The 15,957-nt window shown below is 39.5% G+C and overlaps 1 protein-coding gene across 1 annotated transcript in view; it reads right to left on the reverse strand.

Moving 5' to 3' along the window:
• The window catches only part of UGGT1 (UDP-glucose glycoprotein glucosyltransferase 1), a 124,164-nt gene that overhangs the window by 17,559 nt on the left and 90,648 nt on the right, over positions 1 to 15,957 (reverse strand). Inside the window, exons 26-36 of the mRNA XM_012649914.1 lie at positions 12,661 to 12,763; positions 11,490 to 11,569; positions 9,806 to 9,995; positions 8,598 to 8,756; positions 7,982 to 8,067; positions 6,710 to 6,794; positions 5,647 to 5,735; positions 4,973 to 5,077; positions 3,637 to 3,721; positions 2,343 to 2,525; positions 881 to 1,041 (exon numbers count right to left, since the gene is read on the reverse strand). Of these exons, the coding sequence (XP_012505368.1) occupies positions 881 to 1,041; positions 2,343 to 2,525; positions 3,637 to 3,721; positions 4,973 to 5,077; positions 5,647 to 5,735; positions 6,710 to 6,794; positions 7,982 to 8,067; positions 8,598 to 8,756; positions 9,806 to 9,995; positions 11,490 to 11,569; positions 12,661 to 12,763 (1,326 nt within the window). The remainder of the gene's footprint in view (positions 1 to 880; positions 1,042 to 2,342; positions 2,526 to 3,636; positions 3,722 to 4,972; positions 5,078 to 5,646; positions 5,736 to 6,709; positions 6,795 to 7,981; positions 8,068 to 8,597; positions 8,757 to 9,805; positions 9,996 to 11,489; positions 11,570 to 12,660; positions 12,764 to 15,957) is intronic.

Below are 15,957 nucleotides of genomic sequence, written 5' to 3' on the forward strand. Positions count from 1 at the left end.
TGCTACCACTAGCTCACTTTTGTCACTGTTCCTTATTTAACTGCCTTCCAAAGGAAATAGTCTCTGACAAAAGATTTCTAGCAGCAGCAGATCAGTAACATAAAGCTACAGTAACTGATAAATAACCATTAGTCAAGGATATCCTGATGCCTTGCATGTTAAAGGAGGAAACCCCCAGTGTTCCAGTTCTCTTGGATAAGGGACGTACAGCATGAAACTGAAACCACCAGGCCCAAACATTTATGTTTGTACGTGCTGCTTTCTACAGCTCCCTACCCTCCAAATCTTCCAAATCACACCTCTGCAGAGACTAGGAATGCAATCGATGCATACACTGTTTGACCTAAGAGGTCTACTTTTAGGAATTTACCATGCAAACACACCTGAAATATGCAAAATAAGGTATTTGATAATTATTCCATTGCAACATATGTCATAGGAAAAGAATATAAATAACATTCATACACTGGAATAATATGCAGCTGTAAAAAGGAATAAGATCCTTCCCTATATATTGATATAACAAGATCTATAAGTAAGACATTAAGTTAAAAAAGCAGCTTACAAAACAGTGTAAATATGTAATATATTTTGTGTAAAAAAGAGTATATGCTCATAACCGTAAAAAACTTTGGAAGTACAGACAATAAATAGGGGAGGTTATCTGTTGCGGGGGTAGGAACTGGGTAGGAGAGAGACAGGACTAAGAAGATTATTTATTGTTTATTTTTATAATATTTATTTTTCAACCATATTAAGGTATTACCTATTCACAATTTTAACTTAATTTCATTTAGGTTAATTTAATTAGTTTTCTTTAAATTAATTTTAAAGAAAAGAAAACCATACAACAGCGTGAGCAGCACTGCCTTCTCAGTACCTGATATGATACTTTCGCCCAGCTAAATGGCTGGCCCAGTACCCTGACTTCCAGAACCTGTAGCCATCCATTTCTCTTCGGCTGTCACAGAAAGGAGTATAGCCATAAGGGGCACCATCCAAATTGAAATCTCTTAACTCTTTCAGATCTGTTCGTACAATCTGGAGAAAAGAATATCAAAATCCATTTGTTAAGCAACCATGCAGACAGCTCTAATGCAGTTTCCCTAAAATACAGAGTGGCTCACTGAAGGCAGCATGGAGGGCAGCTTAGTGGCTAACAGCACAGGAGCTAGCAGTAGACACAGTCTGAGCCTGTATTCCTCCACTTATTAGCTGGTTTCCCTCACTAACATGTGAGACCCTGAGCCTGGTACGTGGCACACAGTGCTCCAAGTATTTAAAGCGAGTAGAAATAGCACACATTTAAATTGCTTGGCCTGTCTGTACCTTAGCTTCCTCATCTGTAAAGTGGAGATAATGATAGCACCTGGCTCACGAGGCTGTTGGGAAGTTTATGTAAGTTAACACACAGATAGGCATGGAACAATGCCTCGCCTATCTAAGAGCTCAGCAAGGATTAAATGTGGCTATGTTAGAATCAGGAGGGCATATTTCAGGCTGAGCCAGCTCATGGGAATTCCAAAGACGTGGGTAAACCTTTGTCCAAATGATGTAAGCACACATTACATCACTTCCACTCAGGGAACTTACTCGGGTTTCAGCCGGCTTGGGGTGAGGCAGAAGGCTGTAGGCAGAAGTGCATTTATGCTGTTTGAGTTTGTATACTCTAAAATCACAATGTGTTCCCTTTAATTAAGTCAACTCCTGACAGCTGGAAGAGTACCTGCATTGTTCCCTATTACCGAGGCCACGCATCCACTTGAGCTTCGTCTATCACCTGTGCCAGTAACGCCCAGCTTTGGGGCGAATCACTGGAGATGATGGCAAGCATTGTTAAACCTTAATTTTTAACTTTTATGTTAAACGAATTAAGTAAGATAAAAACTGCATACATGATGTTACCATACTACGTTAAAAGGACATAGAAAAGGAGATATATCAAATGTAAATTTAAAAAGTAATCACATCTGAGTGATACTTTTACACATTTTCTAAGTATAAAATAAGCGTGTACTTTTCTATAACTGGAAAATATCATTTAAAAAGGAAAAAGAAGTCTGTTGCCTTTAATACAAACTATTAAAAAATGATCTTTAGCCTGAGCAAGAGCGAGATCCCATCTCTACCAAAAATGGAAAAAACTAGCTGGGCATAATGGTACATGCCTATAGTCCCAGCTACTGAAGAGGCTGAGGCAGGAGGATTGCTGAAGGCCAGGAGTTGGAGGTTGCAGTGAGCTAGGCTGACACCACTGTACCCTAGCTGGGGCAACAGAGCAAGACTCTGTCTAAAAAACAAAACAAAACAAAACAAAACGAATCTGGCCTTTAAGAGCTTACCTGATCAGCATCCACAAATAAGAATTTGTCAACAACTAGTGGAAACAGTACATCCAGGAAGAGGATCTTGTAACCCCAGATGATGCGCTGTTTTTCAGTTTGCTGATGAAGCCACCGGGGCCATTTGTACTGAACAAGCTCATACTGGAAATTGTATTCATTTGCCATGTAAGGTATAAACTCCTATTTTTAGATACAAGGAACAACAAACAATCATTTCCTCTGATTAAGAAAACTGCATTAATAATGTAAGATAACCACCATGAATGTGGCACAAATAAAACACATTTACCAACACAGTAGTCTAACAAAGAATTGGCCCCAACCCATTTGTGACTACACAAAGGAATACATATAAACTTCTGTCAAATCACCACTGCTCTTTGACTTCTGGTCACCAGATGAAATGATAGAAATCTTTTAAGTTAAGGCTTTTAGATTTGTATCCGTGTGTGTGTGTGTGTGTGTGTGTGTGTGTGTGTGTGGGTGTGGGTGTGTGGGTGTGTGTGTGGGTGTGTGTGTGTGTGTGTGCTTAAGGCAGATGAACTTTAAGTCCATTTGTCTAAACTTAATTTCAGTAAAACATTTATTGAGCTTGATTATAAGTCTTTCTCAAGACTAGGTCTAACCCAGAAAATAATGTAGCAAAATCAAAACTCGGGACAAATTTGTTGCCATTAATGACTAAGTCTTTCAGATTCTAAACATAAGTACCTTCAGGAGACCAGAATTGAATTACTTATCTAGGAGAGATGTTGCTGAATATATTAAATGTTGCTTAGTAAATTCTACAGAAAAAAAAAAGATGCAAATAAATCAATTTAGATGACAAATAGTGGCTCATATAAACCAAGCAGAAAACTTTCCAAGTGTGTTGTTTGTTTTGCACAGATGAAGCATTATTTCCATATATCATCTGGTAGTGGTTCATGATAAAATTAATCATTCTCTTCAATGTAAACCAATACTGTGCTTGCTGTCTAAAAGTAAGACACGCATGCTTCAGAGGAAAGGACTGTTATTTCATCAAAATACTGCTTCTAACAAAAAAATACAGACTCTTCTATATTATCCAAGCTTCAAACAGTCATAATTTTGTGTTTTATTTTATAACAATTGTTCCTCTCAAACAGACCAAGCAGGGAGAACAATCAACATAGAAATATGCAACTAAATTAGAGGATCCTAATAAAAGGAAAATTTTTCAAAGTATACAGATTAAAAAAAGTAGTAAAAAAAAATACTATAAATATCTCCTTAATAAGAATTTTTTCCAGTTCCTTGTAAAACAAACCTTAAATGTGGGGGACAAATAATTCTTCAAGAACCAGAATTTCACAGGAGTCTTGGTATTCTTCAGCACTGATAGCATCATTATGCTGCCAAACAAAAGCAAATAATAATAATAATAATAATAATTTTCCAATGTTTTTAACTGCAATAGCATTAAGTAGTGTCAATCACAAGACAGCTAAATGTTCTTCACAGCCGAGCTAACCGATGGCTCAGGCAGAGAGAAAGACTTAGTGATGGGACATTGTACTCATTCCTACTTATAAAGTTATCATTGAATGGTAGAGAAAGGGCATTTCTTACCAATAAAAACATACTTAATTGACAGAGGCAAATGTTTTAATGCTGTTACACCTTTAAATAAACTGCTTCATGAACAGATATATCAATTAGAGTTCAAATGAATACTGGCGGCTGCAACCCCTGCCAAGTGCCAGCAGCGCGCGTGCTGGGGGAAGAGCGCGAGCGCGCGCCTCCTGCAGCCTGCGCAGGGCTGCGCTGGGCAGGAGAGCAGGCAGAGGCGGGCAGGCACGGGGTTACAGGCTCAGGATTCCCTACTTTGAAAACAAACAAAAACAAATTTTGAGTCAAGGAATTCAATTAAATTCAGCCGTTACTATCATCATTATTTTAGCTCAGATGTTATTTCTGAAAATAGGAGGGCTAAAAATGAGTAAAACGACATTTTGATTATTTTCTACACTAGATTTGTGGTAAAAAATGAAAAGTGAAAAGAACCCTGGCAATTAGGATAGTGACCCTCAGGCAAAGGTGTGCCTTCAGAGCTGAGCCTTCCTAATGCTGTGACAGGGGGCTGCTGAGTGCCTTCCCTCTGGCCACCACATCAACTGGCCCAAGCCTGTGGCCCTCTTGGCTATCGCTGTGTGACCTCTGGCAAGTCCCTTCACATGCTCGTGTGTTAGTACGTAAGAACCAAGATCTCTCCTGGCTCTAAGATCCTATGAATCTTTAGATGGCACTGAAGTGTTCCGTGATTCTGTTCCCCTTCCATGTTCTATGTCAACCTCCTAATTTCTGGTTTAGGCAGTGCTTGGTAGCCAAGTAAAGACCACTGTCTGTGATGCATGCAGTGATATGAATGGCTACAGCCTTGTATTAATAATACCCACACAGAGGAATTTACTACATAGCTCAACTTCATGGAGCTGACCAGAATGACACGAATACAATTACTTACGGCAAGCTATTCCCAGTCCTCAGGAGTGCTTCAAATACACAGAAGTATAATGGGCAGAATCCAACAAAACTTTTTCTCCCTAAATAAGAATACTGTGACAAATTCATTCACATATACCGAAATAATCAACAAGACTAACCGAAGAAATCTTTCATACAGATGACCAGATGCAACAGAGAAAATATTAATTATGTCATCTTTATCTTGTTTCACTTCCTCAGTCTTCTGTCCTCCTGTAAAGCCCCTATAACAATAAAGGTAAAAACAAGGTCACTTGAAATGTTTGTACAGACACGCAGGCCTTTAAGGAGAGAGGAAAGAGATGGTGCTTTGCCACCCCCATTCCTTCCCTAGAGGGTGGGATGCAGTCAGAGCAGTCCAAAGCACCCCTCGCACCCTGGGAGAGAGCACAAGGCCGGCAGAGCCACACCACAGGGTACCAAGGAAGATGCTCACTCCAAGACTGTGCTGCTTCAGGAACAGGCTGAACATGGGCTGTACCACAGAACGTAATTTGTACAATGGGAAGCAAACTGGGCAATTACCAATCAACCCTCCAAACAGCACACAACCCAATGAGACTCAAGTATGGAACAGAAGTAATGTCAACAGGAGGAGACATTACCCTCTTTTAGTTAATAATCATGTGGAAAATACCCATCTACTCCAAATATGACAGTACAAGATTTGGCTGCACAAAGCAAAATGTAAAAGGCTCAGACAGTATTACAAGAGTCAAAAAGGAGGGAGGGATGGATGGAGCTTGTATGTCAGTTTTTTCTTAAAAGTACTTTTTTCGTGATGCCAATTTACCATTTGAAGGAGTCCCAGAATCCAGACTCATTCTCATTTGTTCCATCACTCAGCAAGTCTTCATTCACCATGTCTGCCTTCTTCTGAACCTGCAATCATACGGGATAAGCATCTTATTCCTCTTGGTAGTCTAACAGGCGCGATTTTCACTGGATGTACACTGTGAGTATGGTCAACAACAGGGAATTATCAATCAGTTCTTCCACGAGCAGGCATGACTGCACCCAGAGTCTCAAAGTATTCAACAGAAGTATTTTCTTCAGGATGCTCACCCCAGAAACTTAAGTGAGAAGACATCAATCTCTTTTATTAGACAGTAGCCATTTTCAGCTTGCAAAATGGGCAAAAAACCTCAAACTCAACTGTCTAGGAATACAGTCTGAGTAAACCAGAAGCACATTTGCCGAGTGGCCAGGCGGTGCTGTGGAGGGCGCCGCCTGCCAGGGCCCCAGCTACCAGCAGGAAGGCGTTTCACCTCCGGGGCTGTTTCCAAGGTCTCTAGCACAAGCAGGCTGAGTCTGCTCGGTAGCACAGTGACCATTTTTCTGCTCAACCATCCGTGGCCTACTTTAGATTTCACTGCATATAATGATCATTCATTTCATAACATATTTTACATTAAGTTAACGCACTAAGAACTTCAAAATTCTGAGAACACTAAGTAGAAGTGGAAAGAAATTAAAGTATCATTTTATTGTTGTTAAAATTTTCATTGGCATTCCCCAATATTCTGAGAATAGAATCATCAATAATTCTATGAACTGTGGCTATATAAAGCAACACAGCAGCTATGAGAACATTTTATGTAAAATGGGACTCGCATTGCTCACTGAGATTACCCAAAAGGTGAAATCTCTCAGTTGAAGAAAGCCACAAACTGACATTTATTAATACAAAGACATTTTGCCTTAAAGCTGCGTTCCTACAATTGCTACAGTTAATTCCAAAGGGAGTCTTGGGCTGGTCTCAAGATATGTATTTTTACATGTAGCTACCAAATAACAGAATACTGCTACTTTATACCAACTATAAAAGAGTGGCTGCCTTAGCATACCAAACTCACCTTCACTTTAATAATTTTGCTTTTGAAGTTGTTGAGGACAATAACAACCTCATCAGCATCAGGAGGAGAATCTGTACCATCGTGGCTTAGAGAGACAAGCAAAAGAGATATCACAATCACAACTCTCAAAGTGCAGTAATGGTCTCATAGCAATCTGGCATATTTGTCCATCATCTTTCTCATAAAGAAGTATTTCAGAACAAATAACTTTCTTTTTCTTTTGTTTTTTTTTTTTTTTAGAGATATGTCTCACTGTATCACCCAAGCTGGTCTTGAACTCCTGGACTCGAGCTATCCTCCCACCTCAGCCTCCCAAGTAGCTGGGACTACAGGCACACATCACCACACCCAGCTAATTTACTTATTTAGTTAGTTGGTTAGGTTTTTACAGACGAGGTCTTGCTATGTTGCCTACACTGGCAGAACAAATCACTTTCTCACAACCTGAAGGAAGCCCCTTCAAGCTACAAAGAAGCACCTGTTAAAACCTTTACCTTCATACACAGTGCCTGCCCAAACTTCCCTCTTGAGTCCTCCTTCAAATTATCTAACACCAGGGAGAGGCCCCCAGGCATGGTGCAGCGTGGCGAGCGCTACACAAGCGTCTGTGTTCACAAGGTGTGAGCCAAGCACAGCGCCCTCAGTAAAGGATCGCGGTGGGATGGGCCCCCTGAACCACCACTGGAACCCCACCACTCTGCTCTCTAATTGGAACAGTGCTGTGAGGCAATCGACTGCTCTCTCCTTGGCCTGCGGCCACATAGTCAGCCAACTGAAGGTCTTGTACTCAACCTGGCGCCTTCACACTATAAGAAGAGCTATGACAAGCTCTACTGGCAGGCACACGGGAGCGGAGGAGGAAAAATTAAAAATGTTTCTCTACTAACCCACAGTAATGTCTAAAATTTTCAGTCACCAAATTTCAAGGTGCAGAAAGTCACAGTAACAACAGGAATTCACTGTATTTGCTGTCATCTAGCAGAGAGCAGGGTTCCAAGGCAAGGTACGATTCTGACAGGATGGCCCTGAAGTATGAAACACTCAAGAGACTGGGATTATCCACCTGGGAAGCACAGGAGGACGAGAGCCCTAGACAGCTAGGATGGGAGCTGGGGGCACCACACTCCCGTGGAACAAAAGCATGGTTTCGTCACACACGCAACTGCAAATGAAATTCGTGATGCCTCGCTAACTGCCCAAGTAGTAGTCAGTTAGAGCTGGCTCTCATTTCAAAATGTTCTGGAGAAATGTACCTGCAGCACTTAATCCTACCTGTAGATTCTATAAATATCTTCAGAGCGTCCCTTCCTGAGTCTGAGAATCCAAGCTCCTGGGTTGGCTTTTAGCTGAAAGTAGCCCTAGAGCAAGAAGAAACACCGAATTTTAGTTCTCTTCAAAACATCAAAATGCCATTTCTGAGGGATAGTTACTTCTTTTGCTGAAATATCAGTCACTTATAATGTAGATAAGATAGTAAACTAATCAGTACAACTCTCTAAAAAAAAAAAAACACACATTAGAAACTCTAGCAAAATGCAGGCCAGTCAAGCCAAGAAGTCCGCCATTTATCTATACTTCAGGGAAAAATCAATGTGTGATGTGTGAATAAGCTGTGAATGTCCAAAGAAAAGAAAAAGGTGATCAGCTCATAAGCAATCCATTTTCAGGGACCAAGTCGGTTAGAGCAGAGTATTCCATCATGTTTTCCTTTTAAGCTGACATGTAATTCTAACCTACAAATTCAGCTGAACTAATGATTTTTATATAGACCAAATTCAGTCAATTATGAATTTTAATCTCACTCTATGGTTAAGATTACTCCATCACAAGCTATAGTGCCCAAATTAATATAACTACAATATCAGTATTTGAAGAAATAATTATTTACCAGATTGGCCATAACAATGGTATCCACGATGACGGGGTTGGTTGAAGTTCCTAAGGTAAACTGTAGTCCTCGGGGGGGTTGGCCTGTGGTGATGTCATAGCAATGACCTTCCAGTAACAGGTACTCCAGCTCATACTCAGCAGCCACTATGCTGTCCACCTGCAATATCAAAATTAATCTCTTGAAGACTACTCAGCAACAACATAGATAAATCTGAAAAGCATTTTGCAAAGTGAATGAAGCAGACGAAAAGGATTGAACGATCATATTTTAAGAACTTTGAGAAAAAGCAAAACTATAATGACAGAAAACAGATCATCTGTTGCCTGAGACCAGGGTGAGGGGAAGCAATTGCCTGCAAAGGGGTATAAAAGAACTTTTTGGGGTGATGAAAATGTTTTGTATCTTGACTGCGGTGGTGGTTAATGACTGTATAAAATTATAAAAACTGGGTTGGAAAGAGAAAGGAGAAAAAACAATAAGGAGGTCATTCCAAAAATACGGATAAGAGGACAAGACTCTAAAACACTGTTGAAAGAAATTAAAGAACTAAATGGAAAGATACACCCCATATTCACGGATCAGCACAAAAATGTGTACTCAATGTTCACAGCACCATTATTCATAATAGCCAAAAAGCAGAAACAACCCAAATATCCATTCATGAATGGATAAATTAAACATGGTATATTCATACAATGAAATATTATCTGGCAATTAAAAAAATTAAGTACTGATGCATGCTACAACATGGATGAATCTTGAAAACAATTTGTTAAGTGAAGGAAGCCAGTCACTGAAGACCACATACTGTATGATTCTATTTAGACAAAATTCGGAATAGGCAAATCTACAGGGAGAGAATATAGATCAGTAGTTGCCATGGGCTGGAGAGAATGGGGAGTAACTTCCACGGGGTATGGAGCTTCTTCTGGGGATGATGAAAACATTCTAAAATTAGATCACAGTGATGGCTGCACAACTCTGTGAATAAATAAAACCTCTGAAATGTCTACTTTAAAGGGGGATATCTTATGGTACATGAATTATATATGAATAAACCTGTCATTTTAAAAAATATCACATCTGAACACTGATGTCTCAGAGGCCCACTTACACTGTGATCCAATCTGTTCAAAATCTACCACTACTACATCGTAAATAGTTTTTATACATAATTAGATATTTGTAAAGAATGATAGTCTTACCTCTTCTAAATAAATATTATCAAGATCATATGGCGTTCTCACAGATTCTACCATCCAACTCTCAGGTGTGTTCAAATTCAGAGTAAACAGTGGAGACTGAGGCATATCCAAAAATTTTGCTATTGGGCCCTTAGCAAAGCTACTGTCTGAAGTAAAAGAAATCTCTGGTTCTAAGACATAACGGTAAAAGCTGAAATTAAAAAGAAAAGTGTTAGATGTTTTTCTATGTGACCACGGTCTTTGAATTTATACAGTTAAACAACTACCTTAAAACAAACTAGATTTGGAGGCGGGTATCCTTCCAAATTGGCAAAAATATTTCCAAAATCATCTTTTGACCTAAGAATGTCTCCCGCAGTTGCTGCAAGATGCAAGAAAAGACAAAGAGGGACAGGACTGAGGGAAGGCCATTCCTTCATGAGCATGGCTGCTCTTGGGGCCATAAGCATTTCCTAAGTACTTTTCTCCTTTCAGGAAGAATTCATTTTTCTCTTAAAAACCAAGTCATAAATACTGATTGGGTTCTCAGACTAGCCCTGAAAACACTGTAATAATTTAAACATTTCTCCTGTACGAGGATAATGATGGAAGCTGGGAACCCTTTGGTCACTTGCAAACACTGTTTCCCTTTTGTTTTTTTTTTCCCAGAATATTACGGGGTACAAATGCTTTTGTTACATAAATTGCCTTTGCACTGACAGAATCACAGCTACAAGCATGCCCATCACCCAGACAGCACGTTCCACACCTGTTAGGTGTGAATTTAGCCATCCCCTCCTCTCCCCTCGCACCTGCCAGACACCCGGTTAATGTTACTTCCAAATGTGCATATGTGTTGATCTACTAGTACCAATTTAATGATGAGTACATGTGGACTATTTCAATACACTCAGAATCTCAGCTGTAGAACACAGCATATTTGCAAGGTAAGAATTTCCCATAGTCACAATATACACTACACTATTAATTGCTTTTTGCATTACTTTTTCCATAAATGACCATTCCAAAGCTCTTAATAGTATATAGCTAAGCCTGTCCTCTTTTTTGAGATAACTGCAAAGAAGCCTAAGCAAGCTTCCGCTAACATACATATTCCAACTTCAAATGACTACTCTTCTTTTAAAATGAAAAGCACAAATGCAAGTAGGCCGGGTTAATGCCACCTCAATGCTCCCATGCCCACATCATCTTCTAGAATTTCAGACCAGAACAGGTATTTGGCAAAACCAAACATTTAGTAAATAACCTTTCAAAAATGATGTTCAGGCCGGGCGCGGTGGCTCACGCCTGTAATCCTAGCATTCTGGGAGGCCGAGGCAGGTGGATCGCTCAAGGTCAGGAGTTCAAGACCAGCCTGAGCAAGAGCGAGACCCCGTCTCTACTAAAAAAAAAAAAAAAATAGAAAGAAATGATCTGGACAACTAAAAATATATATATATAGGAAAAAAATTAGCCGGGCATGGTGGCGCATGCCTGTAGTCCCAGCTACTCGGGAGGCTTGAGGCAGGACTGCTTGAGCCCAGGAGTTTGAGGTTGCTGTGAGCTAGGCTGACGCCACGGCACTCACTCTAGCCCGGGCAACAAAGCGAGACTCTGTCTCAAAAAAAAAAAAAGATGTTCACCTATAAACCTGTTTGATCCTTTATCATTCAATATCAGCCTTCAGATTCGTATCATGTTTTACCTTTTTAAAGGCATGTCGGAAAGTTTAGACTGGCAGTTCATAAATACTCTCAGATTCATGTTTATCAGCTGAGCCAAAACCTAAAAGAGGAAACAAGATGAGAAAATATTTAAATTTATTATTCAGAAATTGATTACTTGACACTAAGAAATAAATTATACACTCAAAGTATTCTCTTTTAAGAGAGAACATTTCTTAATATCTCAAGAAAAGATATAAGGATAATAACTGGCATAAAGTCTACAGTGATTTCTGGAAATCACACTAGTACAGAATCTAAATCACACATACATGTGACTTGGCCAAAAATAATGGGAAGTAGGCTGCTGCAGACTACTGCCCTCACTTAAAGAAATCCAACACATCGCTGCAGGGAGCAGCAGATCGATGATGGGTACGGATTTATAAAAAGATTTATAAAAGGAAAACATAAGGACTTGTCATCAAAGCTCACGTTAAAGGATATAAAAAACACGTACAAATACCTACAAAAAAGGTTAGGTGATTATATAGCAACAAAAATGTTACCTTAAAGAAATATAACTAAAAGAAATGTTACGGCGACTGTGTTGTCAGAGCTTTTAAATATCCTTAAACTTGTTACCAAGTTATAGATGTTTAAAAGATATACCATGACAAAAATCCATGGTAGTTATAAAAAAAGGAAAATGAAAAAAAAATTCTTTTGTACCTCTTTGCCATTATAAATTAAAATACAGCGTAGATCAACTTAATTCAAAGATGTTTTGCTCTAGGCTGGGGTGTGGTTGCACCCGCCTGTAATCCTAGCACTCTAGGAGGCCAAAGCAGAAGAATCACTTGAGTACGGGTGTTTAAGGCTGCATCCAGCTATGAAAGTGCCACTACACTCCCACCTGGGTAACAAAGCTAGACTCTGTCTCTTTAAGAAAAAAAAAAAAAGATGTTTTGCTCTAAATGAGGATGTTAAACATTTTTTTCATTACATGAGGCAGCCAACTGAACTGGCACCAACTTCCCAAGGCTATGACACTGTCGTCAATCTTTATGAAGACTGCTCTGCCCAGGATGCTCTGTAACACTGTCCACTGCCCTTGGAACATGACCAAGGGGAAGCGAAGCTCTCAGCAAATCACGGAGATGTGACTCCTTCAGATAAAGGTGCTCTGAACTGCCTCTGCAGCTGTCTTACCAAGAGCAACGGGGCAAGCCTCTGGGCTTCTCTGGTGACAGGATCAACGACAGCCACCACGTCAAAGTATGTCTCCCCTTCCTTTGGCTTCAGTTTAACTGCACTACAAAGATCAAAAGGACAAAACATTAACATGGAAGAAACAAGAAACAAAGTCGAGTTGTAGCTTTTTTGGTCCAACATAAACTATCAGCTTTCTTAGCATTTCAAAAAACTTTAGATCTAGAATAACTAGGCTACAATGATGGCCAACTATGTGATTATGTCTACCCTAAAGACCACAAAACCCTAATCATTCAGGCTCACTTGAAATGAACTGAAAGATTTGTGCAAAAAGAGGAAAACCAGCTTGAAATTGTATTTAACCAAAAACTATTCAAAGCTACTCATGATTATTATACCAACTTTTATTTCCTGGCAAGAAGAATATGAGGAGAGAAGGAATAAATCTTTAAAAAATAATAAAAGAAACTTAAGAACATTCCAGAAAAACCACAAAACAGAGAAAAAGGAAAAATATAACCACAAAATCTCACTATCCCAGCCCAATCACTTAGCTATACCTCTATATAATCCTTTCTAGATACCTCTATAAAAATTAGCTGTAATAACCACAGATTAGAAATTTTAAAACAATTTCCTTCCCTCCCCCACCACTTTAGCATTAAGACTTGCACACATTGTTACAGCAACAAGCATCCTGAATAAGAATTGATATTTTATTTACTAAATAAATCTGCCATAATTTACTTAAGGTTTATTGTTGGACATTAAGATGGCTTTTGATCTCTAAACAATTTGTACTTCCAACTTTCTCCATATTTGGAAATTTCTTTAGACTCAGAGAAGTGCTGGACATAAGATTATGCAGTCATAGGATATAAATATTTTTGTGGCTAATATGTACTGTCAGCCACATTTCCTGAAAAACTAAACCAATTTATAAGGCAAAAAAATTAATTTCATCATATACTTGTCAGCATTCAAGTTATACATATTTTGTCAGGTCTCAGTAAGTGAACAGCGAGAGCTGATTAGCCTTCAGTTTGTACCTCTAGGGTTTCTGGGGAGAACACTCATTTACCCAAACGTAGCTTCCTGTTGCATGGCCTCCCTGTGAAGGCACACTGACTTAGGGGACTGAAGTGGCACAGGGGCCTCTGATGCACTTTAAAAAGGAATCAACTTGAAAGGATTTAAAATTATACCTAATTTTCCAAAATCATTAATTGTTTAAATCAATACTTTGCTGTGAATAATACTTTAATGTGGTTTCGTTACTGCTACTCCGCTATGATCTGCTATGTGAGAACATTTATCCAATAGGATGAGTACAAAAGTAAAACACAAGACAGAACATAACCAATAAAACTGGGTAACTATAGTTTAGACAATGATGATTATTTCAAATCTTAACTGCCTTGGAAATACTCATCGAAATAGCTTTCTGGCTGTGTCAGAGCAGATGTTTTCAATCTCTGATATAACAATTCCAGATTCAATCAGCTGCCAATGATTATTCCAATACAACAAAACTTTTTTTACTCCAATACAACTGTTCTCAAAATGTGGCTCTAGACCAGCAGCATCAGCTTCACCTGGGCACTTGTTAGAAGCACTCTGTCAGGCTACAACACAGACTTACTTAATCAGAAACTCGGGGGACAGGTCCAGCAATCAGCATTTTAAAAAGCCAAAATTTGAGAGCCGCTGCCCTAAAATAATCTGCACCTCTCTGCTACTCTAGAATTCTAGAAAGAAAAGCTCATTAGAGAATAGCATTATAGAAACGCCCACAGTGAACAAGAGGAATAGTCTCAAACAAGGCTCTACACTGGAGTGTAACATCTGATCAGGCCTGCCCAAGCTAGGTTTGGGCACACGTTAATATTCTGAGCCAGCAAGTGTTCAAGGTGACCAGCAACAGGCCTACCCAGAAACTGACTCTGTGAGGTCCTTTACTCATTTCCACCTCTCTACAACAAAAAGATGGCAAGACAAAAACCATAAGAGGAAATATTGGGTGGAAACAAGAACAATATAAATTAACAGTATCATGTTTAAATATACTTGCTGTACTGGTCAGAGAAAGGGCCAAAATAAAGCCAAAAGTAACAGAGACAGGTCCAAGATTTGGAGCTCACACACATTTGCCTAGGGTGAGCAGAGCAAATGGCAAAGAATGCTGTGCTTCACCAAAGTCATTGTACATAGGAATCACCTGGGGAACTTGTTAAACCGTAGACACTGATTCAGCAGGTCTGGTGTGGGCCCAAAGCCCACATTTCCAACAGCTCTCAGACGATGCCCTGCTGCTGGCCCATGAACCACACTTTGAGGGCAAGGGTGTACATAAGTGACAGTTCAGACCTTTTTATTTCTAGCATAAATGAGAAACTTCTGATTTAAATATAATAAACACTCATTTAACTAACATAATCCCAATAAGAATTTCTCTAACTATAATTTATTATAATAGAATTTGTAAATTAGGGCATTTTAACAATATAAAATTCATGGAGACTCATGAAGAAAAGGATGTTCTAAAAAGGGAAGAGGTCTTTGCTCAGGTCTTGGCCATGAAAGGCAAGCAAAATGTTAGGTCAATTGGGAAATATTTCCTGCGAGATAGTTAATTCCTGAAAGTACGCAGAGTGTTGGGAAAAATGGGTGCAATCTGGATGCCAATGGCAAAATTCAACAAGGATTAGCCAGAAGTCACAGGAGTCTCCCCGACGTGGCAACATAAGAAATTAGGAGACACAGCCAGTGCAAACAGAGAGGGTCTGTATTGCAGCCTGCAATCATCAAATAGTCTGACCGCATAAATCTGATCCCTGTAGGTATTGGCTGTAAAAAACCACAGGTCCACTAAAACAAAGTCCAATCCATGCCAGGTCAGAATCACAGAGGAGTAAGGCACAGGCATCTGTGTTTCACTCAACCCTGGGAATTCTGAGGTGCAATCAATACAAGTACTTTCTGGGTAAGACAAGGCCTACATACATTAACTGTGCAGGGTTCTCCTAAATGATTTAATCTGAGTTTCATCATGAGGAAACAACCCAGACTGTGGGACATTCCACAAGACATTTGGCCTGGACTCTTTAAAAAGGTCAATGTCAGCCAGGCGCGGTGGCTCACGCCTGTAATTCTAGTACTCTGGGAGGCTGAGGTGGGAGGATTGCTTGAGCTAAGGGAGTTTGAGACCAACCTGAGCAAGGGCGAGACCCTGTCTCTACTATAAATAGAAAGAAATTAGCCAAACAACTGAAAATAGAAAAAATTAGCCGGGCA

The sequence above is a fragment of the Propithecus coquereli genome, unplaced genomic scaffold (assembly GCF_000956105.1).
Source record: "Propithecus coquereli isolate 6110/MARCELLA unplaced genomic scaffold, Pcoq_1.0 Scaffold307, whole genome shotgun sequence".
Classification (NCBI taxonomy): Eukaryota; Metazoa; Chordata; class Mammalia; order Primates; family Indriidae; genus Propithecus; species Propithecus coquereli.